Below are 25,113 nucleotides of genomic sequence, written 5' to 3' on the forward strand. Positions count from 1 at the left end.
CAAAATATAGTAAGATGAATGAATATTAATGTAGACAGTAATGACAATAATTAATATAGACAATATTAATATAGGCAAAAGGGCTCAGCCCCTGTTTAGGCACTCAGAGTAGCCGGGTATTAAAAAGAAGTTAGTGCTCAGTAACTCCATTTAAGGAAAATGGGCTGTGCTGCATGTTAAGCACTTTTAAAAATCCGGCTACTTCACTTCATTAATGGACCTGATTAGCATAATGCACTGGAGACAGTGCCACAATAATATTATGTAATATAAAATACCAGTTAAACCAAGTACAGAGTTTTACATCCCCATGAAAAGCAAATGGAATTCAAGATATCGAAATGGAAAATTGGTACAGCTCTTGAGTTTCCTCAGACACACTTTTAATGCATATAATGAAGGTATAAAATAATGTGCCTAGAACACACCCCACCAGTGCAACTGGCAAACAGTGGGAGAAAAACAGTAAGAGAGAGAAAAAAATTCTAACTATTGTGAGAGGTGCCAGTTCATTTAATAAGATAACGTATGTAAGTTCCAAATTGCAGGTACTGTACATGCCATCCATATCACAAAACTGTGTGTACTGAAAATATTCAATTAAGAATGTTTAGAAGTAAGATCCTCTGTATCTTTGGCTCTGACCTGGATGCAGAAAACAACCCTATATGCATGAAGTAGTAATTTCTTGACTTCATGAAAGCAGCAATTATGGAAGAATCTGTCTACAGAAAAAAGAAGGAACATGAAAAGGGACAAACTATAAATGATCAGAGAATTGATACACATAATCATATGGACACCTTTGTATCTTCTGAATCTCAATGCAGACTAGACTTGTCATGCACTCCTTCCTGTCTTAACTCAAATACCAACTGATAGAACAAATGAACCCAACTGGAGGAAGTGAAATAAGCCACAGTGTTTGGGACATTGAAATGGAAAAGAATAGGATAAAATATGTATTAGTGTGATTGTTACTATACGTTACATTAAGTGTATAGCAGATGTCTGTAAAGAAAGGAATGAGACATTATGTTCTAGATTTAGAAAAAAACCAAAACAATAACATAATTACCATAGCAATGGAACTAGAAATACTGGAGAACAAAGCAGAAGGCATTTTAAATAAAACTGCTGAATGCTTTGCTTTGCATGTAAAGCATAACTAGCTAGTTTTAGCTGTTTGTGTTTTTGTAAAAAAGTGGAAGGAGAAAAAACCCACATTTTTCCAAGCAGTTTTGTTAATTTTTCCTTAAAGTGACACTCTGCTTGTAATACTTAACTCTCACACCCATTTGAAACCATTCTCTGTTATCAAAGTTGCCTAGATTGTTTGCTCCCAGGGGCGGCTCTAGACATTTCACCACCCGAAGCAGGGCGGCATGCCGCGGGGGGCGCTCTGCTGGTCGCTGGTCCCGCGGCTCCGGTGGACCTCCCGCAGGCGTGCCTGTGGAGGGTCCGCTGGTTCCACGGCTCCACCGAAGCCGCGTGGGACCGGCGGACCCTCCACAGGCACGCCTGCGGGAGGTCCACTGGAGCCACCTGCCGCCCTCCTGGCGACTGGCAGAGAGCCCCCTGCGGCATGCCGCCCCAAGCATGCACTTGGCGTGCTGGGGTCTGAACCCGCCCCTGTTTGCTCCTAAGCAAAATAGGAGAGGTAAAGAAGAGAAGCATAAATATTGGATTTATCAGGGCTGGCTATTTGCAGTTTTAAATTACACATCAGTGGCATGGGTTCATTTTTATTATTCTCCTGCAATATAGGTTTGCATTACGGGTGGGCTCCACCCTGGATAGGAATACCCCAAAGTATTGGGATGCTATAGATTTGGGTTCAAACATATATACTCAATAGCATCAGTTTCAAAAATTATTTGAATCCTCATCATTTCATGCTGGTGGAATGGTGGAATGATAACTATTTGATCTTCTGTGGCTGTCTTCTGCATGGTTCATGTTCGCACTATCCATTTTAATATGGATTTCCCCATCTCTCTCACTAATAAGTCAAATACTGAAATCTTCATGACTTAGCATTGAGTTAATAGTATCTGTTTCTACATGCTGTCTCTTTCCTATGCAAGATCTCTCATTACCAGTCTGCTATTGTTATTTCTGCAGACTTTATAACCTGTTTTCTTGCTAGTCTGCTTTGATGCATAGTACTTGGGGTGAGGGAACTCCTGTGCACAAATGACTGGATTTTAAGACACTGCTAGTGTTTAAGAACAGATTTAGGGAAAGGACTGTCAGAAAAGCAAGATTTACAATGCCAAGTTTACTCATAAAATGGTGAATTTTTGTTTTGATATTGAGTAATGCAGGATGCCTAGAGGTTGTGATATTTCAATCTTTGTAGGCAATTTATTAATAGATTTTGGTCACAGAAGACTGTAATTCTGTTCTTGTATTAATATTTAATCCGGTGTAGAGACTGGAATACATAGATCTATGTGCAGATGAGAGGGACCGTCCTGGAATATGAGGCTTCAGTTTTTTAAAGAGACAGCGGTATTTTTTTGTAATCTATTTATGTTCTGTAAATGACAAATAACATAAATTGTGTGTAAATTGATGGAATATTTTCCAAGATATTAAATGAGTACAATACTACTAGTTCTCATATAGCACTGTTCATTGGAAGACTTCAAAGTGCTGTTCAAAGGAGGTCAGTACTCTGTTCCTCAATATAAAAAAAAAAAAAGTGAGTGAAATGTTATCTGGCTTAGGTTGTGTTAAACATACCTTTGTGTGGCAGTTTCTTTACAGAATTAATAATCTTTGAATCACAGATGTGTAGGACTGGAAGGGACCTCAATAGTTCATCTAGTCCAATCCCTTGCACTCAAGGCAGGACTAAGTAATAACTAGACCATTCCTGACAGGTGTTTGTCTAACCTGTTCATAAAAACCTCCGGTGATGGAGATTCCACAACCTCCCTAGATAATTTGTTTAAGTATTTAACCACCCTGACAGTTAGGAAGTTTTTCCTAATGTCCAACCTAAACCGCCCTCATAATTAATTACATAATTAAAAACTTATTTTTTTTTATAAAACTTGCTGCAAATTTGTAACCAGACAAAGCCATAGGTTACTTTGAAGATGTACTGTGCTCTCCATGTTCTGACACATGTTCCATTAAAATCGTGCTTTACTAGAACATTAAGGATGAGCATGCAACAATTGGGAAGCAACATAGGTAGTAAACTCAACCTTAATTCTCATTCTTGTGTGTGCACTGTGATAAAGGGTCACTTCCTCAGCTGAGGCTCTAACCCACAATTTTAAAACATCTTGTAGTTGAAAGGTAATCATGCTCTATAATAAGACTGGCTAGAAATTGCTAGAATACAGTATTTCCATTAGCTTATAGGGGGTCTCCTGCAGTGCTGTGTAGCCCTTACCTTCATAACTGCAGACGTGGTTTACATACTGCTCCAACACAGCTTATGAGAAAGAGAGCCCGGCCTTGTTCACACCTTGTCTTAATTGTGCACCTTTTATTGTGGGCTTTCATAGTACCGTTAACACCCCTAAAAGGCACAGGTGTAATATTATTATTAGTTAAGCTTTCAAATGTGTACACACACACGGGATCAGATTCTGGTTTCAGTTACATTGGTGTGAATTGGAGTAACTGTTCATTTCTGTAGGCAACGGGAGCTTAGCTAAATTTTCTGCAAGAAAACAACAAACTAAAACGCTCTTATTCTGAAGTTTACTGTAATGGAATTTTATAGTTGCCAATGTAGCTTTAGAGTATAAATGAGATGAGAAATCTGTCCACAGTATACGTTTATGTGAATGTTTATGACTCAAACAGGTAGCTAAGGGTATTGGGTGAAATCCTGGCTCCAGTGAAGCCAATGGAAGTTTTGCCATTGATGTTAGTGGAGTCTGTATTTTTTCCTCTATTCTGTATATGTAATGTGGATGGGTAACTGACACTATGAAGAACCTCAGCTTTTTAATTTTCTGATTTTGTGTGTGTTTAGATAAACATTTTTACTTGCATTTAATGACTAATATAATTTAATGAATCTATTATTACCTGTAAGATTATAATAAAATAATGTGTTTGCTTGCTTTGTTAGGAGCTGTCTGCCAGATTGTTGTCTATTCACAGTGACCAAGACCTAATAGTGGTGACATTTAAAACATTTGAAGAAATATGGAAGTTTTTAACCTACTATTCCCTTGGTAAAGCAATTTCATCCATAGGACTGTTCAATATTTTTGTTTTATTTTTATTGCAGATGTAACTTTTTGATTAGCTAGAAACAATTGTTGAAAGGGATTAGCAAGATAAAAGCACTGGTTCTTAATGTATAATTTTGGTTGTTTTAAAGCAATACTATCTATCTGAGATACTGATAGCGTTCCCGCCCCCTCCATACCATCTGAGCATCTGAGTCTTTTATGTCTTCACAACACCCTTTGAGGTAGGGAAGTACGATTATCTTCATTTTGCAGATGAGGCACATAAAAATGAAATGACTTACCCAAGATATCTGTGGCAGAACCAGGAATTAAACCCAGGTCTCCCATGTCCCAAACTAGAACCCTAACCATTGGACCAAGTCTCCATCTTCCTAATACAGCTTTTCCCAAGGAGATTTAATTATCCTATTAACAGTGGCATCTTAAAGAAAAAAACTCATTCTGGTCGCATAGATAGCATGATTCTAGGGATGATATTCTAGTTCACATGCATGCATCATTATTCAGCTAGCTTCCAAAGCGGACATTCTAATATAGGCCTTGCATTCCTTCCATGTTCTAAACTCGATTTTAATTCAATGAACTCTGTAAAATGGTATCATCTCTATGTCCTATTGTATTTAGTGAGAGTTTTAAGATATAAGTCATACAAGATTCAGAATATAGAAATGATTAGCTCTTTGGGTCTGCCAGATTAATCTCTGACAACACAATGGAAAGTTTTATATAGGAAATTAAAGGCAACTTTTTCAAACAAGTCCATGTTATTTTCGTTGCCTACATTTTTGGGTGCTTAAGTTCAGTAACTTAGAACCAGACTTTTAAGAGATATTGACCACCACCACCAATTCCAGCTGAAAGGTGTTCGGTACTTCTGGAATTAGGCTCTAGATATTTCAAATTTTGACCCTTTAAAATCTGGGCCTTAGGCCTGATTCTGAGAGCTGCTGAACACAGGTAGCTTCCATTGACTTTAACTGGAGTTTTGGGAGCTCAGCACCTCTTAGGTGTCTGAAGTTGAGCATCCAATATTGGAGGACAATTTTGACAGTTTGGGACTAAGTAAGTGGTGAGAGAATCCTGCAGGGAAATATGTCAGGGATAGAAAATCCCATGATGTTTCCCATCTAGAGAACTTCATTTGTAGACATATAGTTTTGCTCAGTTTATTCATGATCCTGATACCAATTTTTTTGTGTTCTTGAGTCTTGAATTCTGCACAAGAGGATTAGGCACTGCTGGCTAATGGGCTGGCAAGACCTTTGTGAACAGCACATATCACGAGGCACTGAGCACCTGACTATGCAAAATACGTTTTGATTAGAACTCTGACATTTTCCCCCAACAATATTTGGACTTCATGGCCTTTTCTTAAATGTATCCCTTACATATTTGCTGCTATTTGCAAATTGCTATTTGTTGGCAGTAGAAATAAAAGAAAATCTTAAAAATTCACTACTACTCCGACTGGGCCGGATACGCCGATGAATAAATCAGCATCGATCCATTCATGTCTCTTATGTTTATATCCTTGAGTCTGTCATAGATTCCTCTTGATGTCAATGAGAGTTATGCATGTGCTTTTTGCCAACACTGCAATCCAACAGCAGTTGGACATTGTATTTTAAGCAGTAATTTGGATTGTCGGACTGCTAACCACCATGTATTGCCTTTTGGAGATGTCTCTGTGTTAATTTAATTAAAGATACACATTAATTTTTTACTAGGTTTTATAAATCACTGCATGGAGAATTTGTTGCTAGATCAGTCTTTCTGGCTCTGTTCCCAAGAAGAGAATGAAGCAAAACAAGAAGAAGCTGGAATTGAAGTCTATATAAATGAAGAGTCTCTAAATTTGATGTACAGAAGTCTCTTAATACAGGAAGGTAAGGAAGTTTGTACTTGTGAAAGGATAACTATATACAAACAAGTATGGTTCCCATTGCCTCTTAGATATTTTGTTTTTGAAAATATAAGAGTGAAAAGTTGGAGTTTAACCCATCTCCAGTGAAATCAATGGAAGCCTTTCCACTGATTTCATTGGACTTGAATCAGACACTAACTGCACCAGAATGTACACAGAAAGGGAGTTGGAACAAAAACCGTAGTATTGTACGAAGTTAGAAGAATCTTGAATCTTTTTAGAAGTATTGGCAGTAAATAGCATAAATAGCTGCAGAACATTTTTTAAAAACATTTTTTGTCTTCTGCAAGCCTAGTAAACAAACATACCTAGGAATGTTAAAAACTTCCTGACTTTAAAAATATACGACCCAGATTCTGCAACCCTTATTCACATGAGTAGTACCATTGACACCAATGAGTTAGCAAGGACTGCAAAATCAGGTCCTCGGGCACTATATCACCTAGTGTGTCTTAAGTTCTTTGATGCCTTCTAATGTTACAATTTAAAAGAATTCTACAGTTAATAGTAGTTGTTGACTCTGCTCCACATTTTGCACGTATACATTTCATTCTAGTTTGCATTAAGATCAATCTGGCTAATAAACATTTCGAATTTAAAAATATCTGTTAAAATTGTGATTAAAAATAGTCTTCTGAATAATAACAATTAAAATGGTCTTTCTAGATGCTTGTGTTAAAAGCCACGTGTGACATTAAAACAGTTCAATCTCCGTAAATTATGAAATATCTTTATTTCTTTTTAAGGAACTTTCTTTGTCTTGTGTCCTGACAACCTCGTAAGAGAGACAACGGCTGCAGACATGGAAGTGAAAGTTTATCAAGAGAACAGAAGAGTTACTGAAGACATCTCTGGTGGATCACTGGGTGATGACCTGACCTTATTGGCTAAACCTGCTGCAGAGACTTTGATCCCTTTTCACCAGTAGGCACCTGACTTCAGTTTCCTATTTCACATGTATAAGAATATGTGTATTTATATACAGACAACTTTTAACTGGCAGCATTTTGTAGCTGGCTTTGGAGGGTTCCCTCCTTCTTTATTCAGGAGTGCCACAGATCTCTCCCTCATTTCCTTCTTAAGTTCCACACCAAGTCAGATAAATAAATGCTGATGCCACAGTGCAGTATTTAGGGAGATGGTTTAACTATCTTTTGTATTAGATATTAATTCAGCATCCCTTCTGTCTGACTCTGGTGGCTGTCACTTGGATGTTTAAGGATGTAATGGAAATGACATAGGTTTTGAAAAGCTCTGGAGTGGTGTCAAAGCGATGAGCTCTATTATATGACTGAATTCAGTTATTGCTGCTTTGTTAACTTGCCATATTGAATAATTTATTGCTGTGGTCATCAATACCTTTTTGAGGTAGAGCTGGTAATCAAATATGCATCAAAACAAAATTTCAACCAAGAATTAGGAAAAAATAGTGAAAACTTTTGTGATTTCCCCCCCCCCACTCCTCAGCTCCCTTTCTTCTTCCATCCAGCTGTACCTGTAATGAGTGCTTCAACAATGACATGATTTGCGTAATCAAGAAATGGACAGAATATCATTCCATTATATTTCCAGTCTCCTTCAGATTCTATGGTGCTCAGTTACCACACTGACAAATGTCATATATGTATTTAAGGTGTATAGGCAGAAGCACAGAAATGAATAAAAGTTTGAAGAAATAGGAGTTTAGAATAGCCCTGCCACTATGAAAACCTTCTAGGGAGGTGTTTCAGATACTTATTCCAGTGCCTTTTTTTCCTTCCTCTAGATGGTTTCTTAAAGTATACTCTGATCCTCTTAATTTTGCTAGCAAAATGGAGTCAAAATGCGGCAAGAAAATAGGTAAGAAACTCCATCTAAACTTTTGCATCTGATTTTATAGATATTTAAACAGCATTATATGAATTCCCAGAGCTAGATTTTTATAGAGTTTGGTAATGTTCACACCTTCTCATTTAGCTGTACTAGAATAGCAAAATTGCCATAGCAATTATGGTGCTGTAATATAGGAGGGCTGGCATAAATCTCTGCCTAGAACTATATTTAAGCATGGCATATCTACTGAGCATCTTTCATCCAGAAGTGCTTTACAGGCAATAGTTGTGTCTAATTAATGTCTAGCAATGATGTCTAGCATGTGTCTAAACTCTGAAGGTCTATCATCTTGACTTTTCAATTTTATTTTATTGTATTGTTTTTCTCATAAATATTCATTCATATTTCAAGGCACGTATATCAAGTAGATAAATAATATAATACAGTCAAAAGAAATTTATTAATAAACTATTCCATAGGCCTGACATTTATAGTTTGTAAAGAAAAGAAAGAAATTGGAAATTGAAAGCATTTATATATAATGAACATGTGTGTGTGCGCATGCACACACACATTTTTGTCTCAAACAGCCACAGCAGTCCATGTAGCATGTGATCAATTATTTTCTAACTATGGTTTATTTTGTTTTCCATTCTTTGACTTATCCCAATCATTATAATTCTAGACTAACATAGTCATAGATCTATTTAACAGGTATGCCATGCATGGATTCACATTTATTTACAATAGAACAAATCCTGGTGCCTTTAGGCAAAGTATCAGTGTCACCAAAAGACCTGTAGCTTTGGCAAGAAACTAGAAACCAATACTAGAAGGATTTTATTGTAGGTAATATCTAAGAATAATAAGAGCACTAGTAATTACTGGATTTATTGGAAAGAAGCAGAAAAGACTCAATTTTAACGTTTGTTTTTGAAATTTGAAATCTTAAAAACATGTCAATCAGCTCACAAGCTTTTCAAAAAATGGAGAAAAGGGGATTGAATTTTTTAACATCTTTCTAGATTTTTTTAAAATTTTGAAATTTTCAATGTTTTGATCTATTGATTACCACTAGGGCCAGTTAGCCCTAGTCCTGACCCGCAGACATGTCGTGGTCAGGACAGTGTCCAGAGGAACCAATCACGGTTCCAGCCCTAAGAAAACAGCAATCCAAACCACCACCATGCTGTATTTAACTCTAAATAATACACATTTATGATGTTAGATGCATCTATCTAACATTGGGCATTGCCTATGTGGAGATATTTAGATTGCAAATTGCAGTCCCATCCCCGTTCTTGTTTGGACCATACCAGCTCCTGCTTCAAATCCCCTCCTTCTGGCGATTTTCTTTCTATCAAACTCACAAGCGGGTATTGCAAAATCTATTCACCTCTTCTTTGCTAGTTTGTTACAAAAGTAGGTAAATGACCATTATGTTCACCTTTTAAACCAGGTGTAATTTTGAATACATTTTAAATACTGTTTTATACGAGTTGAAGAACTGTGAGATAGGTTTTATGCCTTTATACAATACTGATGTGCTCTAAAAAGCAACTGCTTGCTTTAAAGCATAAAAAAGTAATAAATCTCTCCTCACCATGAGTGCAATTCACAGCAATGCCAGGACTGTCTTTGGCCATAATATTCTCCCTCATTATGCTGAGTCACCATAATGTTAAATGCTTATGTAGTCATATTATCAAATTAATGTATCTGCAAAACCTTATTATGCAGCTACGGGATCTTCTCAAGCAGTGATTAGTTATGCAAGTGCGGTGCCTGAAGAGATTAGCTTCCAGAGTGGAGACAAAATTGAAATAATTGGCTACTTCATAGAATGCCTGGAGTGGTTTGTTGGAAGGCATATGTTGACGGGTCAAATTGGTTTTGTAAAGACCAGCCACGTTAAACCTGACACCTCTGGAACTGAGTAAGTACTATGTGCGTAATATTTTAACCAATGAATTTAAAGGGGCACAGTGCAATATTTTTTAAAGTCTTTGAATATACTTTTTGTTTGAAAAACTCTTAGATCTCTTTATGGAGAGAGTTTCCATTGTGTGACATACACTTGTATAAACAAACACAAACAAAGAAAACTGCAGCATAAGCTGCCTCTCTTCCATTAGTAACCCAGATCCAAATGTAAGCAGTTCATGTTGTCCCAGAAGGCACATTGTACCCACTTGGTTCAGTCTATTTTTTTCTTGCCACAGGTCTTTCCATTTCAGTAGTCTCCACATTCAATGACCTCCACTGATCCATGTTAGACAGAGACATCCAAGCCTCAACCGAGGACCACACTGGTAACCTGGCAGTGGCCTGAGAGTAACTCCTAACTTTCCTAGGATAGATTGCAAACACTTCTATTCTGAGGTGCAGTCTGTGGGCACTGGAGGCTGTATCATCTTGAACTGAGTGGAGCTCATTGATTCAAACGTATGAATGGTTTGCACATGGAAACAGTATGCTTATAAAACTTGCAGGTGCAACTTTTGAGGCCCATTTGAAAATTTGTCCCTTAAAGATTGCCTGTATCATGATATTGCTTTTCCAGCAATCTTACCACAATGAATGACTGTTGTAATAAAATGCTACCATGATACAGGAATATTGATAAAACTTCCTTTGATGGGCTTGACAAGGGATTACCAGCATGCACAATTGGCATTATCAATACACATTTGCATGCACAGTTACCATTATCAATTTTGTACACACAACAATTGATTCTGTGATGATGCAAAGATTTCCATCATTTCCTGTAACAAGCACAAATTATAATAAACCTGGGATGGTTTGTTAGCAGGGTTTAAACCTGGGATCTTCAGCTCTGCAGCTCAGACCTATGACCCTTGAACTAAAAGAGTTAGTCATTTAACTGGTAGCAATAGTAGGATGACATCATCTAGCGGGCAAGCTAATAAAGGGGGACACGGTGCACGCTATGTCTGTGTGCTGCATAAGCCAAATATGCTAATAATGCAAAGGAATAAGATATAAGAAATGTGATAATAGCTGTTATTCAAACTCACTATTCCCTTTTGTAGACGACAAAATCTGGATTTTCTTGATGAGGAAGAGAGAACTTTTTTTGCAAAAGAAAGAAATGTTATGGAAGAGGATGTGGTGCATTTATTGAAGCAAACGTCAAACACAGAAGTTTGCACTGTGTATAGAGTAGGTAAGGATAGGTTCTATTCTTTGAGGGATGGATTCTCTCCTCAGGATGCATGTGTAGTTCCCTTTACTCCTCAGTTATTTTTATTGATTCTTTCTATATCTCAATGAGACGTTTTCCCCATTTATAGGCATTTTGAATTTTATTGGCAGGTGCATTTATATCATAGAAATTTCATATGGAAAGTCCTTTTAGATCATCTACACAAGTCTCCTGCTGACGCAAGACTGTCGCTGCAAGGTCTTCACCCATTCTTTTTTGTCTACTTTTGAGTGACTCAAACAATGTGGCTCCAAATGCCCCCAAGAAACAGTTTCACAGTTAAATCGACCTTGCAGCTTTAAAATGTTATAGGATGCTGCATTATAAAAGATGCAATACATACAGCCAAATACTGTATTGTATTGTTCTCAGTTAAGGTTGAATACTAATGCAAACACACACCTCTATGCTTGAATGAGCTCTCAAAGTGTAGAAAAATAGCTATAATCTGTCAGTTGAAGAAATAACATTCTCTTTCTCATAGCACTGGCATTTTTTATGTAAAGTCATTATCATTATAAAAGCCCTCTCACTTGTCCATACACAGATAGAAACAATAGGGGGCCATTCTCCTCCCACTTTGCTAGGAACAAAAATTGTAGGCCATACTGACAAGATGGGGGACTCTATCCCGGGAAGCAATGACTTTAGAAAAGATTTGGAGGTGGTGGTGGATAAGTGGTTGAACATGACCTCCCGGTGCGATGCGGTGGCCAAAAGGGCTGATGCAATCCTCTGATACATAAACAGGGGAATCTCAAGTAGGAGTAGAGGTTATTTTACCTCTGCATTTGTCACTGGTGCAACCACTGCTTGAATACTGTGTCCAGTTCTGAAAGAAGGTTGATAAATTGGAGAAGTTTTAGAGAAGAGCCATGAGAACACGTCTTATAGTGTGTTGGGGGAGGGGGAGGCTTGTTGCATCCGAGTCCACTGGTATTATCCAGTGTTGGGAGTCTGTGGAGCTGGTAGTAGGGGAACCCAGGCTCTCCCTGCTCCACTGGGGCCCGTGACTGGCAGGTCGGATATACAGCCTGGGGGTGGACGCCACCAAGTCTGCTCCCTGGGTCACTTCGTACCTCAGCCTCTGTCCTTCCAAAGTCAAAACAGGGCCTGTTTATGGACTCAAAGGGTGGAGAGGAAGGAGAGGTTCTCCCTGACAGTGATCTGGAGGCTTTTCTTCAGTAGCAGCCTGCTGTTCCTGGTCTCCACAGAGCCTTCAGCAACGGGACCTGGTTTGGATAGTGTGGAGCTCCTGCAGCCTCTCCGACACTGTTGTTATTACAGAGTCCATGACCATGGTATATAGTTACTTTTACACACACACACACACACACACACACACACACACACTATTATGGCAGTTATGCACAAAAGAATCATAAAGGATATACAACAAAGCGAATACTGCAAGTACCAATATAAAACCATTAATTAGTTCAACATGTCATTTTAAATAGCTTCTAAAATAAAGAAGTTTCAAACCTGCTTTAACTTGACAGCTCCATGAGTCTATATTTTGGACTTTCTGCCATTTCCTTCGCTCTTAGCAGCTTTATTTTGCATTTAGCATGTGAAAGACAGTGAACTTGTTCATTATAATGTGAGTAACTGAATTTCATCAGAAACATCAATAGAAGAATATCCAATCAAACAAATTATCCCACAGCAATTGACATAAGCCAGAGCTTGTTAAGGAACCAGATACCATTACCAGTTGTGGAGGTTCTTTGCAATTGATTAGAAATCCTTTGGGGAAGATTTGATGGTCTGGTCTACATAATATGACCATTCTTAGCTCTTCTTTAGATGTGCTTTGTTAAACACACATAGTATTTAAATCTGGATCACGAATATGGCTTTTAGAAAATCTATGGGTTATAATGTGTTAATGCTATAACATAGTGGTTTGGGGGTTATACTGCATTCTAGGGGAGAACTTTATATTTTTATACTGTCCAGTCATAGATACCAAAAATATATTATAATATTACCAATAGATTAATTTAGATATTGTGTAGTGCAGCAGCCACCTGCATTAACTCCAGGTCACTTTTACATTTATAGCTGTACACTGCCATATGTTCAGGCAGAGGTACAATTACTCTTAAATATTACAAGTTGTGCAATGAACATGAATGATTGTAATAGTGTAGAAGAAATGAATCATAAACATAGGAGTAGCTCACCAGTGAACTAAGCTTTTTGTTAATTTTTAAAAGTTTATCTCTATGATCCATTCTTTTTAACATCCATAACATACCTGAAATCCTGTAGGTAGAAAGGATTAAATAGTCCTGCTGGAGAAAAGACAGGGTATAATTACTGGTGCTATTTTCATTTTCTTTTAGACAGATTAGAAGAATTAGAATTTCAGAACCCTCAAGAACAAGGTAAAATGTATAATATATTTTATATTATTTTTGATCATCTTAGGTCTTTGTTTCTGATCTTATTGTAGGAAAATGAATAGGTTTTCACATTTTAAAATTGTTGTTTCTGTTTGGTATGATTTTTTCCCCCTCTTCTGTATCTGTTCACATAAAGGTTTTGTGGATCCCTATTGTTGTGTTATACTCCTTTTCAGACCTCCCTTTTCCCCTTGCCATGCAGTCCTGCTGTGAATTTCTCTGGCTAGGAAGGCAGAATGTGTTATGTGGCACCCATGAAGTGTTCAGAATCTGCTACAAACACTTTCATGCTCTTAGGGTGTGATCATCTCATGAGTGTTTTTCCTGATGTTTTGTTGTCATTCAATATTATTATTTGTATTGCTGTTGCATCTGGGTCCTATGTCTTGGATCAGGGTTCAATTGTGCTAAGCACTGAACACACACAAAACAATGAGATGGTCCCTGCTCTTACAAACTTACATTCTAAATATAAAATGTGAATCCTGCCGGTTAGTTTTGGGGATGGAGTTCTGTGGGAGTTCACAGAACTTTTTTAATGTGCTGCCCTCATAAACTCTTATTGATACTCAATTGTTCTTTTCCTAATTGACAAAGTCTATGGGCAATTCCTCTCCACTGTGCTAACCCCAACTACCTGGGCTGAGAACTAGTGAGATCTGCAAAATGTGGAGAAAGAAGCCTTCAGAGAATTGGGGAAGGAGAGAGATACAGATAACTTCTGTTCCCTTTAATAAATGTATAAGGCATTCAGATGTCACAGTGATGGCAGCAGTAGGAGAACCTAGACTGAGAAGGACCAGTCATCAATTGGTGTAAATTGTGTAGCTCCATTAAAGTCAATTTACACCAGCTGAGGATCTGGCTGATAGACTGGGAGAGGAATCTTTCCCCTAGGTTGGAGGTCATGATGGCAGTAATAGGCTTCTGTGGCCCTAGAGAACCTTCCAGTAGGTGAGATGAGTGACAGAAGGACTTATAGCATCCTTTAGCCCCTTTCCAAACTTCTCTGTATGCACCGTGCAGGGGAGTCCTTGCAAAGCTGGGCTGTCCTCTGACCAGGGGAATTGCATATCCCAAGTGGCCTACCAAATCCTGCACATTGCTCCCCCAGTCCCAATCCCCCTGAACCATGCTAGTTCCATTGCTGGAGGGTGGAAGGAAGCAGGATTTGCTTCTTATTTGCAATTGTGCCAAACACAGCACAGATATGACTCATTCTAGACTCATTTTTCATTAATTGAAAAAGGTTCATCACTGAGGCTATAGACCTGCTACATCTTTAATCTTCCCAGCATAGTCCTATGCTCAGAGAAACAAAGAGATAACACAGTGTCATTACAGTTATTAGGATGGCTTTTTATGACTAGAGTTGGTTGGAAAATTTCTATTAATTTTTTTTTAGTTGAAAAATTGGGTTTTCAACTAAATGAAAATTTTTGTAGAGAGTGTTTTCTTTTCTTGAAAATTATATATTTTTTGTCAGAAAACAAACAAAAAAAGCCCAAACTGATTTCAGTTTATTTTATTTTGAAAGAAAGTTTTTGGCAGTTTTTGCCTCAAATTTATTTCAATTTGTGGCAGTTTTTAGCAACCAAAACTTGGAGGGGAAAAGGTTGGGGTTTTTTTTGGTTTTTTTTAAAGTCAAAATTTTCAATGGGGGAAAACACCCATTTCCCCACTAGCTGTATTTATAACCTTCACACAAGTATTCTGTTTCATTGAAGAGTATAAACATTAAATGTCTTCTCAAGAGAAAATGAAAGCTCTATTTGTGTTTTCTTTACACCATTGTCTGTCTATTAATTTTGCTTGAATTTCCTGCCCCATAAATCTGTCTATATTCATGTATTTAGTTGGATCTCTAACTTGCTTTTGAATTGCAGAAATGCCACATCCCTCATCTAATACAGACTCCAGTAGATTCAGGGAGATGGTAAAAGAATCCCTTATGAAATGTAAAGGTTTCCAGCTCCAGTTGGAAGAGACATCTAGTCAAGGAAACGATTTTCCTAGCTCTTCAAATCAGCAGACCTGTGCCTTGGCTGAAGAGCCACATTTCTGCATGCAACAAGATGAAGATGATCAAGGGTCTGGGGTCTTTGAGTCATTATTGTTGTTCTTAAACAGTAAAGAGTATGAGGTGTGCTTCAAAAACCTGTATGACTTCTCCTTCCCGTTTCTTAACACCACATTTTATGGCTACAGTGGTGAAGAAGAACTGGTTGACTATTTTGGACTGGCGAGGGAGGCAGCAAAGAAAGCAAATCTGCCTTGGGCCCTAACAAGGCTATGCTTTCTCTTGGGTAGACTGAGTATTAGAAAGCTTAAATTTTCCCAAGCTCGCGTTTATTTTGAAGAAGCCTTAGGAGCTATAAGAGGAAGTTTTAGTGACCTGTATCTTGTAGTTGCTCTTTATACAAATCTAACAGTCATCTACTTGAAACAGAAGAACAAAGAAAAATGTGCTCATATTTTTGACAAGGTTACTTCTCTGCTCATGGGAATTCCCAACTACATCTGTAGCACTGACATGGAGTCAGACATACTAAGGTACGCTTTAAAGAGGACAGTACTGAGTCAGAGCAAGCATGCAGAAGCCAGAGCATGCTTCCTATTGGCAAAGCATTACACAAAACTTAAACAATGTGAAGAGGCACTACCGTTCCTAGAAAGGCTGCAGCTTTTGAATAATGACTTGGATTTACAGAAGAGCTCGCTGTCAGCCGACTGCTATTTTAAACTAGGTGAGTCCTACAGTCAAAAATGCTTGCCACACATTGTGCTAAGTTGCATAAAGGTCGCCTCTTCCCAGGGATCATATACTCTAATGGACTCTTTGAGAAGCATTGATTTAGTCACCAAAAATGCTCCCAAACTCCATAGGCTGAGGAAAGCTGGGCAAATGCTCCCATCCCAAATTGCACCTTATCTCAGACAGGCACTTTCCTCAGCGTTTACCAATGAGCAGCAAAAACTGTGCAGCACAATTTATCTTAGCTTATCGGAACTGTACAGTCATCACAGACTGTATGGAGAAGCCATTGTTTATATGGAGAAAGTACTGCATTTCAATACTTCTGCCCATGCTGGAGAAACTATTAACCATTTCGTTTCACTTGCTTGGTTATATATTCTTCACAGGCAAAATGCTGTAGCTTTGGCCATCTTAAATACCATAATAGACTCTTCATTGAGTAGTCCTCAGCAGTTAGGTGTCATTTATAATATGACTGCCATTGCTTTGAAACGAACCAACAACACAAAAGAAGCTGCTGTGAGTTACTACAAAGCTCTGCACATTTCAGAAGAGGCTGATATGGTACACAACCATGCTGTAGTTCTGGCTAATTTTGGAACTCTCTGCCTGCATTTAGCAGCCAATTGTTTGGCAGAGCACTACTATGTCAAAGCAGTAAAGCTATTCTCTGGACTTCCAAGCTTGAATTGTGGTCACAATTTTACTCAAGTCCTCCTCCAACTGGGACGTTATTATGCTAATGGAACTCATAAGAAAAGAGGGCGATTTTATTATGAATGGGCATTATTGGTGGCAATGGAAACAAATCATTTGGAAAGTAAGTACATTTGTTTTTCAAATATATTTTACTGTACCCTGGGAGTTTGGGAATGTTTGCTATCTATTACATTCCAGCTCCTCCTTAAGCAATATTATTTGCAGTTTATGTGACAGTTACATGAGTGACTCAAAACCCAGAAATCCTGTGATTACACTGCAAGCATGCATGTGAGAGAGGAGAGGAGAAAGGGAGAGTGGTCCAGTTGTTAGGCACTAGGCTGACTCAGAAGATATGATTTCACTTCCCTGCCCTGTCACAGACTTCCTGTGTGACCCTGGAGAAGTCACTTAGCCTCTCTGTGTCTCAGTTTGCCAACTGTGAAATGGGGGGAAAATAGTGGGAAATAGTATTTCCCTATGTGGTATATTGAAAACTGTGTTAAAATGATATCACTTTAAATCTCAGGAGTTTTTCCTAGTCTCTGTAGGAAAGCATGTAATCTGTGTCTTTCAGCTATCAGTCTGCAGAGAGCTAGCCTAGATTAAGGTGGAGTGAGTTGTGCCTGTCTACATATGGAACCGTGCTTTCTCTCTCTGTTTTTTAGTTCTTGTGTGTTAAAGTTCTGGAGAGTAAGAAATAAAACAGAGTACTATATGTTTTTAATCTAACTTCTCTGTTTGTAGGCCATGATCATAATACCCTACCTCACAGGGGTATTGTGAGGATAAAAACATGAAAGATTGCAAGGAGCTCAGATGCTATGGTAATGAGGATCATACCTTCAATTGATAGGTTGCAAAATCAGGCATTCAGAAATGCCAGAATTAAGGTCTCATAGGTTACTTCAATTCAGGTCCCTTTGTGTGTATGCATTATGAGACCATCTTTAATGATATGATCACATGCTATTTGGCAAAGAGAAGTAACTGAGGTAAAGTCCTTGCTCTTTGAATACTTTTTAGGGTTGTCGGAAATTATGTAGAAAATGAAAATTTTGACAGAAAGAAACTAGTTCAAAAATAAAAGTAAATGAAAAATGCCTGTGTGCCCAGCAGTATCTGGAATGGAAATGAACTGTGTAGTAAACGTGGAGGACATCCATTTTAATTTTAAATTGTAAAAATGAAGGAAAGTTTTTCACTTACTTGATCCACCTGGTGGCAAGAACAGCTACACTATTGGTCTTTCTGAATGACACTTCACTGACCGGCAGGCAGGAGATGCAGAAAGCACCTTTTAGCACCTTTTATTCCTGACACAAAGCATGAGGTCATCTCCAGCCTACACTAGTTAAGGCAGAGGGGGGATGTGGCAGTGGAGGGGCAATGTCTGAAAAAGATATGTCTGACAATGTTCCAGCAATTCCAGATTACAGCAATAGGAGTGAGTTCACTTAAGCCTCATTTCATTTTTGTTTAAAATAAAGATTCATGTTGAGTATTCATTTCTATTTCCTAATCTGTTTTCCCAGGTCAGCTCCAAGCTGTTCAGTTGCTGTGTCAATTCTACACTACAGTTGTTCCAGATGAAGCTCAGTGTGTCATTTACAATGAATATCAACTATCCTTGGCTAGGAAAATGTCAGACAAAGTTTTGGAAGGACAAATTTTGGAAACAATCAGTCAGTTGTATCTCTCTTTAGGCACTGAAAGGTGAGGTCTATTGAAACGACTGATTTTTTTTTTTTGTACTCCTGAAAAGATTTAGCTCTGGAGGGTAAGGTCAGCAGGCAGGGTATTGGCAATGGCAGTACAATCTTCTCCTACACTGTTCTGTCAATGTGCCTTAGCCTGGAATTGCAGAGTCTGCCTTCACAGCTGAGAGTATAATTGGTGCAGATTTTCAAATGACCTCCAGGCCAGATTTTTCCAGTGCTCAACACTCACTGTTGGGGCCATTCTCAGCAGCCCTCCACAAACTGAACTCTTCTGAAAATTTGCCCCATTGGTGTCCTTGCTGTGACCGATGTTAACAAAAGTTATCGATCCTTCTGTTATGATACTCTGCCTGTCTGTGGTTTTACTTGTATACTGGGGACACCTGCAAAGTTCCATACTGCCAGTCAGAAGTGATTCAAATACTTTTTAGATGCAGCTGTGCTTGGTGCGTCTTTGTTCAGAGTACATCACTGTGGGTATTGACCACAGGACATCAGGATCAAGCTCCTCACTTTATTGTCTGCATTAGTGATTCTGGTGCTCCGGTTTCCTGAGACTTGAAATCAGATGCCACCAATAGAGTGGGTTATTACACTTCCTGGGTTTGTATCAGGCCTGCATCCCTAGTGAAATGAGTGTAATGTTACCAGCCTAATTGCAAGAGGACATATAGAAAAACTATTTTATTTAGGGGCAAATCCTGTCCCCTTCTCTGTGGATGTTGATGGTATTTGAGCAGCAGAACTAGCATAGTTCCACTGTGCAAGTGTGGGAGGCTGGATCCAAGTGAGGCATGCAGCCCTGGCAAAGGACAGTCCTCTTACACATATATCCCCTAGGTAGTACCACAGAGGAGCCAGGAGAGAGGTGAGTGTGGGCAAGCCAGGGGCTGAGCTAAGGATCTGTCTCTGTGAGGATTCTCATATTCTCTTCTGAGAGAGAGGCCATGTAAGTGCTCCACATCAGTCACTGGGGAAAAAATAACTACTGCAGAGTGTCTACACGGCTGCTCTGTGGCCTCTGCAGACTGATTCCTCTCGCCACCTACCTCTGTATCTCCACAGCACCTGGCCAGCTGTATTTGATTCTGAGTATATGTGAAGGCTCCACATCATAAAACCACAGCAAAACATAGTGCAATTAGCTGCCTGTACCAAGGAAAGCCTCAAATCCTAGAAGGCATGGCTGGTCAGAACTGACATGAATAGATAAAATGTGTGGACACTTGCATAGTCTTAGGTTTATAGCTTCCCATTTCCAGGAGCTTCTCATTCTTCTCCTGGGGACAGTCTGTGCCAAAATATTAAAAATTCAGTGCACAATATTTTAAAATTCTGCAAATTTTATTTGTTAAAATAACACTACATAATCATGCCAGTGTCAATTATTTTGGTAATTTATTTCAAAATACCAATCAGCAAGTATGTCTGTAACAATATGGGGAGACACAAATTTCCCCAGGAGCAGAGAGTTAAAGAAACCCCTATGACAACCCAGTTCCTGTTTCTCTGCCCCCTTCCCCACCCCTGCCCAGAGCCCAGCCAGGGGGACAGACACCCACAACCCTCTCCCCACCAGAGTTCATTTGTGGGGGCTCCCCTAGCCAATACCCCCCCTCGAGACCAGCTGCAAGGTTCCCCCTTGCGCAGACACCCCTCCTCCTCCTCCTCCCCCCCGCCCTGAGCCCAGGGATCCAGAGGGAGAAACAGCCTGATGCTTGGTCCCAGGCTTACATAGAGTTTCCTGAGTGCCACCCTCTCCTTCCCTCAGGACATGCTGGGAACTGCAGCTGCCAGGAATCCTCTAACTCAGAGGTTTTCAAACTTTTTTTCTGGTGACCCAGTTGAAGAAAATTGTTGATGTCCGCCACCCAACGGAGCTGGAGATGAGGGGTTTGGGGTGTGGGAGAGGCTCAGGTCTGGGGCAGAGGGTTGGGGTGCAGGGATGAAGGCTGTGGGATGGGGCCAGGAATGAGGGGTTCAGGGTGTGGGAGGAGGCTCTGTGCTGGGATGAGGGGCTTGGGGTGCAGGAAGGGGCTCTGGGTTTGGGGGGCAGGGGATTGGGGTGCATGCTTACCTAGGGCACCTGCTGCTGGCCACTTCTGGGGCACAGCTGGGGTGTCAGAACAGGTAGGAACTAGGCTGCCTTAGCCAGGCAGCACCACCGATGGGACTTTTATCGGCCCAGCAGGTGGTGCTGACTAGAGCCGCCGCGACCCAGTGCCTTGCATTCCGCAACCCAGTACTGGGTTGCGACCCACAGTTTGAAAACCACTGATCTAGCTCCCTCTCCCTCCCCTCAGCAGCATCTTCTATGTGCAAGCTGGGCTCTGCCGTGTCCAGTGGCCCCTCATGGTGGCTAGCAGCATTGCAGTCCATTTCTGTGGGAGAAAGGAAATGTTAATTTCTGCAAAATTCTGCATTGGGCAGTGGCGCAGAATTCCCTCAGGAGTAATATTAATTTGGTTTAACTAAAGAAAAAACAAAGGAGCTGACTGCAAGAGTCGATCTACAGCTATAATAATTAAAAGTGTCTTACCCAGGGGCTGGGAAGAAGAGAGAGACTGTGCATGTGTCGCTTGCTGAGCAATTGTTCAGTGATTTTGAGATCTGTGCTGGATGCATTGTCTGGATGTTTTTTCCCCTCCATTTTGATTCCTCTGATTAGGGCTATTTTATCTCCGATTAATTGGGGGGTCATTTATTTGAGACTCTAGAATGCTTTAAACCAAGCTTGGTCAAGAAGGTTTTTCAAGTTTTGGGGATATACTCTCAAAGCCGCTGTATTGGACTCAGCTCAACCTTGTACATACTTGACTTTTTAAGACTGTTATCCTATTGTTATCCTATTGCTAGCTCATATGCAATTTGTGATCCCCTAGACCCCCTGCCTAGCCAGTTATTCCCCATTTTGTAGTTGTGCAGTTGACTTTTCTCTTAAGTGTAGTACTTTGTGCTTGTCTTTACTAAGTTTCATCTTGTTTGATTTGCACCAATTCTCCAATTTGTCAAAGTTGTTTTGAATTCTAAACCTGTCCTCCAAAGTGCTAGCAACCCTTCCCAGCTTGGTGTCATCCACAAATTTTATAAGCATAACCTCCACTCCATTATCCAAATCATCCATAAAAACGTTGACTACTACTAGACCCAGGACTGTTACCCACAGGATCCACTAGATATCTCCTCCCAGTTTGATAGCAAACCATTGATAACTATTCTGAGTACAGTCTTTCAACCAGTTTTGCATCCAATTCGTACTAATGTCACCTAGAATACATTTCCCTAATTTGCTTACAAGACTGTCATGTGAGACTGTGTCAACAGCCTTACTAAAAATCATGATTGTTACACATGTTGGTGACTATATATAAACTATCTTCAAGCATTATTGAGATGTGTGCAAAGAGCACCCTCAATTGCTACCTGCCTTCAAAGTAGTCTACATTTATGTGCAATCATTTTGGGCATACAGGCCTTGGGCATGGAGCACGATATATATGTAATTGGTATTTACACAGCAACATGAACAGGGAAAGCATCTAAAAGGAGTGGGCACCTGATCAAAAGAGCCAGTGGGAAGGCTACAACTTTTTAAAATGGGAAAAACTTTTGCTTTGTCTGTTGCTCTCTGGGCTGAAGAGACAGGGCAGCAGGAATGCTATGTAAAGTTTGAACCAGATATGAAAATCATCAGATCATATCTAGAACTACTTTTAACAACCCAAAGGTGTAAGTAGATAAGAATGTTTAGCTGGACGCGATCAGGTTAATTTCTGTTTATTTTTTTAAAGTTTGTGGATCATCTCTGTGCTAACCCCAGATGCTCTTGTTTGCTTGTAAACTTTAAGCTGAACCCCCAAGAAAGCTATTTTGATTGCTTAATTTTTTGAATTTCTCTTTTAAAATCTAGCAAAAGCCTAAGTTCCAGATGTATTTTCTTTCTTTTTGTTTTTAATAAAATTTACCTTTTTTTTTAAGAACAGGATTGGACTTTTGTGTCCTAAGAGGTTTGTGCATGTGTTGTTTAATTAGCTAGTGGCCACAGCTAATTTCCTTTGTTTTCTTTCTCAGCTCTTCCCTGGAGGGGGGTGGGTGGGTGTGGGTGTGTGTGAGTGAAAGGGCTTGAGGGTACCCAACAGGGAGGAATTCCCAAGTGCTCCTGGGTTCAAAGGGTTGTTTTTTTTGCATTTAGGTGGTGGCAGCATTTACCAAGCCAAGGTCAGAGAAAAGCTGTAACCTTGGGAGTTTAACACAAGCCTGAAGGGACCAGTATTAATTTTTAGAATTCTTACGGTCCCCCACTTCCTGCACTTGGAGTGACAGAGTGGGGATTCAGCCTTGATGGTCCCATATGTGAATTTGGCAAATTACTGAATTATGATTCTTGGCCTTTACTCCACCCCTAGTCTGTGATGTTAAATTGTAAAGTCATCAATATTAGGAAAAGCATTCTGAAGGTCTATGGATAATTGGAGCCCTAGGAAGTAGTAAAAAGTGTGTATTTGTCTTATACAGAAAACATTTTGCTATTATGAAGATAAAGCTTTGAAGGGTCACACTAGTTCTTGTGGGTAGTTTTTTGTTTGTTTGTTTTAATACCCTTCCAACCTATGGCTACCTTTTGAAAATCAGGCTTGTACTTTTTTAGCCACCAAGGAAGTGGAGTCATCCTTGTTGCTAAGGTATGAGATACCAGGTATGAAATACTTTGGCTGAAATGGAGTCTAAATCCTGGAAGTGTTCTGCACTAATGGCTGTGGACTCAAACCAGCTTGGCCCCGATCCTGCAATTGAATCCATGCCAGATGATCCTTGTACCTCGGCAGAGTCCCACTGAGTTCACAGGACGAGGATCTGCCCTGTGGGTCTGATTGCAGGATTGGAGCCCTATGCAGTTTATGGCATGTCTTTATACTCCTTGAGAAATCATTTAATTAGCAAAGTATGTATTGTTAGAGCATTGCTAATATTTGGGATCCTATTTGAGGTTTGAAATAGTTTGTGTTAAGGATTCATTGTCGTTCTTAATATGTTATTTGATATGCTTATGCTGTATGTTCAGGGGAGTGAATGTGGTCAGGATGACTGGATGACTGCTTCTGTGATTTGAGCATGTTCTCAGGTGAATTCCTGAGAAAGATCAGCAGGGCTTACACATCTAGTGAAAAGTGTTATGTTGATATTTATGAGCACAAGTGATCAGAATCTAGGTTATACATCTCATCAGAAAGACATCTCTTTCAAGAGCAGTGTCCTAGCACTGACTCCAAGGGAAGAGTGCCATCTACTGAGGTAGTAACACCAGCTTAAGAAGCATCTGGATTTTCTTCAGAGGTCTCTCACACAGGTACTGATCAGGCCTAACCTTGCTTAGATTCCAGCTCAAGGTGATATAGTGAAAACAGGTTTATTTTTTGTGATTTAATGCACCAGTCTGGAAAGAAAATAACTTGTTTATGCACCATAAATGCTCTACGACAAGGACTGTAGGAACTAACCATCATGACAGCAGATTCAGGCCCAAGGAGAGGTTATTTCAATCTGTCTCTGATACTGTTCACAAGAAAGAACATATCTGGAAGAAACTATCCTAAAATATTATACTGGGAATTGAACAAAGCAAAGAGATGAAGGAATCAAACAAAACCAAAGTTGAAGAGTTGAAAAATGTGAGAAGCTGGTTATTTACCAAAAACATCTGGGAAATATTATACCATGAAAAGAAGAAAATTTTGAAATCTGACAGAAAATAGTAGACCCACTTTTTATTACACAAGGACAATATGCATCACAAAGTTTTATATATATGCACTCAGTTATTAGGAGCAAAGAATCCTGTGGCACCTTATAGACTAACAGACGTTTTGCAGCATGAGCTTTCGTGGGTGAATACCCACTTCGTCGGATGCAAGACGAAGTGGGTATTCACCCACAAAAGCTCATGCTGCAAAACGTCTGTTAGTCTATAAGGTGCCACAGGATTCTTTGCTGCTTTTACAGATCCAGACTAATACGGCTACCCCTCTGATACTCAGTTATTAGGATTTACTTTTTCTACTTTTTCCTAGGGCTTACAGATCAGCTCTGGAATATACCAAAAGAAGCCTTGGAATATTTATAGATCTTCAGAAGAAAGAGAAAGAGGCATATGCGTGGCTTCAGGCAGGAAAGATCTATTATATTTTGAGGCAGAATGAACTAGTGGATCTTTATATTCAGGTATGCTGAAATTTATCTAGGCTTTAAAATAACTGTACCTCTTGGGGGAAAAAATTATGAATGAGATATAGATGAGATTATTATGGGTGATGTAGCAAAAGAGAAACTGTATAA

General features: G+C 39.3%; 1 protein-coding gene across 7 annotated transcripts in view; it reads left to right on the top strand.

Moving 5' to 3' along the window:
- Positions 1-25,113, top strand: part of SH3TC1 (SH3 domain and tetratricopeptide repeats 1) — a 58,814-nt gene that overhangs the window by 27,048 nt on the left and 6,653 nt on the right. For 6 of the 7 annotated variants that reach the window (XM_045017860.1, XM_045017861.1, XM_045017862.1 and 3 more), the window contains 10 exons: positions 4,100-4,205; positions 5,954-6,112; positions 6,897-7,074; positions 7,916-7,989; positions 9,703-9,898; positions 11,019-11,152; positions 13,543-13,584; positions 15,489-17,180; positions 18,595-18,775; positions 24,849-24,999. In XM_045017860.1, the coding sequence (XP_044873795.1) occupies positions 4,100-4,205; positions 5,954-6,112; positions 6,897-7,074; positions 7,916-7,989; positions 9,703-9,898; positions 11,019-11,152; positions 13,543-13,584; positions 15,489-17,180; positions 18,595-18,775; positions 24,849-24,999 (2,913 nt within the window). The remainder of the gene's footprint in view (positions 1-4,099; positions 4,206-5,953; positions 6,113-6,896; positions 7,075-7,915; positions 7,990-9,702; positions 9,899-11,018; positions 11,153-13,542; positions 13,585-15,488; positions 17,181-18,594; positions 18,776-24,848; positions 25,000-25,113) is intronic. The other variant, XM_045017865.1, reaches the window with a different exon arrangement.

The sequence above is a fragment of the Mauremys mutica genome, chromosome 5 (genome assembly GCF_020497125.1).
Source record: "Mauremys mutica isolate MM-2020 ecotype Southern chromosome 5, ASM2049712v1, whole genome shotgun sequence".
Lineage (NCBI taxonomy): Eukaryota > Metazoa > Chordata > Testudines > Geoemydidae > Mauremys > Mauremys mutica.